The sequence below is a fragment of the Pecten maximus genome, chromosome 10, assembly GCF_902652985.1.
Source record: "Pecten maximus chromosome 10, xPecMax1.1, whole genome shotgun sequence".
NCBI classification, from domain to species: Eukaryota; Metazoa; Mollusca; class Bivalvia; order Pectinida; family Pectinidae; genus Pecten; species Pecten maximus.
The window spans coordinates 35793398-35798457 of record NC_047024.1 but is presented as its reverse complement, the minus strand read 5'-3'; the positions used below and the strand labels follow the sequence as shown (position 1 = coordinate 35798457).

General features: G+C 29.5%; 1 protein-coding gene across 1 annotated transcript in view; it reads right to left on the bottom strand.

Annotated features, from left to right (window-relative positions):
• Positions 1-2382: 2382 nt before the first annotated feature.
• Positions 2383-5060, bottom strand: part of LOC117336251 (sulfotransferase 1C2-like) — an 8774-nt gene continuing 6096 nt past the window's right edge. Inside the window, exon 6 of the mRNA XM_033896725.1 lies at positions 2383-2923. Coding sequence (XP_033752616.1) covers positions 2811-2923 — 113 coding nt within the window. The 3' untranslated portion in view covers positions 2383-2810. The remainder of the gene's footprint in view (positions 2924-5060) is intronic.

Sequence of the window (5060 nt, the reverse complement as noted above, 5' to 3'; positions counted from 1 at the left end):
AATGTATACCATCAAAAGAAATATTAGTACGCGACAGTGATAAACCGTGGATGAATGGAATGGTAAGACGTAATATAAGCAAAAGAGACAGACTTAAAAAAAAAGTAATGTTTAATAATAATTCAGAGTCCAATAAGAATAAATACAAACATATGAGGAATAAAGTAAATAATATGATAAAGAGGGCTAAAGAAATATTTTATGAAAACATTAACACAGTTATAGACAATAGTAATAACAACCCAAAAGTGTATTGGAAACTTCTTGGAAACCTTATCAGAGGTAAAAAAAACACAGATATATCTCCCCTACTTGAAAGTACTACAAATGAAATTATATATGACAACAATAGGAAATGTGAACTGTTGAATAATTATTTTAGCTCTGTGTGTACTCTGTCAGAAAATGTCACAGATAAAGAATTACTCTTTTTTGAAAAGAGGACAGATTCTATTTTATCAGAAATACATATAGTTTCCAGTGAAGTTGAAGATATTATAAAAATTCTAGATGTTAAAAAGGCGTCAGGTCCTGACGGTATTAGCCACAGAATGCTAAAATTACTCTCAAAGGAAATTTCTATAACACTTTCTTTTATATTCAATTATTCTTTGTCATCTTGTATATTTCCTGAGAGCTGGAAAATTGCTAATGTAATGCCTATATTTAAGGCCAATGACGCAAGCATTGTCTCTAATTACAGACCTATCTCGCTGCTAAGTTGTATAGGTAAACTTTTTGAGCGTGTAGTATATAAGCATATCTACAATTTTTTAATCTTAAACGACCTTATTTATAAGTATCAGTCTGGATTCCTTCCAAATCACTCCACAACACATCAACTTATTGAAATACATGTATATCATTCAGTCATTTCTTCCTTAGAAAATTATGAACATTCTATCTTATTTTTTTGTGATTTTTCTAAGGCATTTGACCGCGTGTGGCACAAAGGCCTCTTACATAAACTCGACAATTATGGTATCTCTGGACCTCTTCTTCGTTTGGTGGCTAGTTATCTTTCAAAAAGGAAAAAACAAGCTGTATTTATCAATGATTCACTTTCCTCTCTTAAGCCTATAAATGCTGGTGTCCTCCAATGGTCAGTTCTTGGTCCACTTTTCTTTCTACTATACATGAATGATATTTCCTGTAATCTTTCATCTCTATCTAGGCTTTTCGCTGACGATACCTCTGTATCCTACGCGTCATATGACCTCAACCTTATTGAGACGGAGGCTAAACGCGACTTATTAAAACTTGAAATTTGGTCCAATGAATGGCTTATGTCCGTTAATCCTAATAAAACCGAGGCCCTCGTAATATCAACTAGACAACTTCCTTTTGTTCCGTCCTTTACATTCGACAATACCCCGATTAAAATAACAAACCACCATAAACACCTAGGAGTCATTCTTTCTGATGATTGTAAGTGGAACGTACTTGTAGGATCTATAGTCAATGAAGTAACTAAATATATAGCCACCCTCCGTAAATTAAAACTTATCTTAAACAGGAACACATTAGAAAAATGTGCCTTACCTATATACGACCATTACTTGAATATGCATGTGAAGTATGGGACAACTGCGGTACAACAAACTCATTGTTATTAGAAAAGATAAATCTAGAGGCCGCAAGAATAGTCACAGGGCTGCCTATATTAACAAAAACAGAGTTCTTATATCTAGAAACCGGTTGCTTACCACTTTCGAAGAGAAGAGATGCTCGGAAACTCTCCTTATTCTATTCTATAGTCAATAATCTGGCACCTACTTTTCTTATCGACTACTACCAATGTATATTGGCAACATAGCTCCTTATAATTAACGAAATGCAGATTTATTTAGGGAACAACACTTTCGTCTACAACTATCAAAAAACTCTTTCTTTCCTTCTACTTCAAAACTTTGGAATGACTTACACAACACTATCAGAAACTCGCCTACTTTAAGTTCCTTCAAATCTAATCTAAAAAAATCTATGACAGTAAACAGTATATATGACAAGCATTTTATCAGTTATGGTCCTCGAAAACTAAAAATTCTACACAACAGAATAAGAAATCGAGCAAGTGCACTAAACAATGATCTTTTTAGAGCCAATCTCGTTGATTCACCTGCTTGTCAATGTGGACATCCCTGTGAAGATTCCCATCATTTTTTCCTTAACTGTCCCCTGTACAACAACTTAGAGGAACTCTTATTGCTGATTTAACATGGTAGGGTCCTGTTGATGTAAATATACTTTGCAATGGTGACACGAATATCTCCTCAACTGACAATATAAAAATCGCCAAAGTTGTGCAAAACTTCTTGAGAAGGTCGGGAAGATTCGACTAATTATCACTTCCTATCCCCCCCCCCCCCCCCCCCCCCTCTCCACTTCTTTTCATACCATTTTCCTAAAAATCCAAAATGCTCCATTTATCCATATAATATAAAAACGTTTTTTTTCTAATCGATTATGTATATTTGAATTCATTCCAAATATTTATATGTCGTGTTCCTGATCCTTCCCGATGCAGTCATTTAACTTTTTATGTACCTATATCCTCCTCCCTCCTGCTCCCCCCCCCCTCTCTCTCTCTCTCTTATAATATTTTCGTTTCTTTATCAAATTTCTGAATATTTGTATATGCCATCATATGACAATGTTATAGTTTATTATTTTGTTATTATTATGGGAGAAGTCGTTTATAAGTTGGTAAAACTTGCTGACTAATCCCTTTGTCATTATTATATGTATGAGTCGTCCGCCATTCTTTTGATGACAATATGATAAATGCCAGTGAATGACCATGATGCACGTTATATTGTATATTTGAAGTTAAATTTGGAATGTTCCATTTCCTTTGTTAAGTATTCGTCAAATACTTCATTCTGTGCAACAGTGAACCATGTTTTCCAATCACCAACTTCTCCTGAAATGTATAACGAGCGACACATTAGTTCAAATGACGAAACTGATGATATCAATGTTGTTTATTCCGGAATATTTGATCGGTACTGAATGCTAAACATATATGTATCATAATGAAAAAAATAAATCTTAATAAAAAAAATATCACAATAAAAGATATCTATAGCATAACATATACATATATCATAATAAAAAAATTATATATACCATATTAAAAGAAAAAAATGTATATCATAATAAAATATATCTATATAATAACACAGTTACTAAAACATTATTCTTATTGTATTTTATTGTATTTCCAGTACTTCTTATATATATTATGTGATTGTATTTGTAATTTTTTGTGTTTTGATAAAGGGGCGGATTGCCTCGAAAATTTAACAAGCCTTATTGTTCACACTGTTTGAATTACTTCTTTGTCCCATATATAATAACACATATATATCATAATAATAAAAAATATATATCATCAAAAGAATAAAAATGTATATCATAATAAATAAATATATAGATATATAACATAATAATATACTTGGTCATGTAGTAATAACGACAGTACAGATAAGTATATTGTCGAATTTGTCTTATGTTCGCCAATACCGTCGTTATTACTTACTAGACCCTAACATAATAATATTATATAATAGTAATAAAAAATGCAAGGACTTCTATGGAAGATATTGATAATTATTTTCATCCAACTCATTATCATCGCACCGACAATAATTACCTACTGGTATACATACAACAAACATTTCTCGCGTGATATTCAAGATAAATGAAACTTTCAAATGTTTTTCATAACACATTATATAGCTTTATCAATTAAAACGGACACATTATATAGTTATATCAATAAAAACGGACACATTATATAGTTATATCAATTAAAACGGACACATTATATAGTTATATCAATTAACACGGACACATTATATAGTTATATCGATTAAAACGGACACATTATATAGTTATATCGATTAACACGGACACATTATATAGTTATATCAATTAAAATGGACACATTATATAGTTATATCGATTAAAACGGACACATTATATAGTTATATCGATTAAAACGGACACATTATATAGTTATATCAATTAAAACGGACACATTATATAGTTATATCAATTAAAACGGACACATTATATAGTTATATCGATTAACACGGACACATTATATAGTTATATCAATTAAAACGGACACATTATATAGTTATATCAATTAAAACGGACACATTATATAGTTATATCGATTAAAACGGACACATTATATAGTTATATCGATTAAAACGGACACATTATATAGTTATATCGATTAACACGGACACATTATATAGTTATATCAATTAAAACGGACACATTATATAGTTATATCGATTAAAACGGACACATTATATAGTTATATCGATTAACACGGACACATTATATAGTTATATCAATTAACACGGACACATTATATAGTTATATCAATTAAAATGGACACATTATATAGTTATATCAATTAAACGGACACATTATATAGTTATATCAATTAACACGGACACATTATATAGTTATATCAATTAAACGGACACATTACATAGCTTTATCGATTAAAACGGACACATTATATAGTTATATCAATTAAAACGGACACATTACATAGCTTTTCGATTAAAACGGACACATTATATAGTTTATCAATTAAAACGGACACATTATATAGTTATATCAATTAAAACGGACACATTATATAGTTATATCGATTAAAACGGACACATTATATAGTTATATCGATTAAAACGGACACATTATATAGCTTATATCGATTAAAACGGACACATTATATAGTTATATCGATTAAAACGGACACATTATATAGTTATATCAATTAAAACGGTTTTAAAATTTTTTTTTTTAAAAAAAGCAATTTAGTTATTCAAATTTTAAAAAAACAATTAATTTTTTAACAGGCCATTTTTAATTTAATTAAAACAAAAATTTTTTTTAAATTAAAAAAAATTTTTATCCTTTTCCCCAAAAAAATTTAAATTAAAACAAAAATTTTTTTTTTTTTTAAAAGGAAAAAATTTTTTTTTTTTTTAAAAACCCCCTTTTTTTTTAAAAACGGAACCCAAAAAGTTATTCAA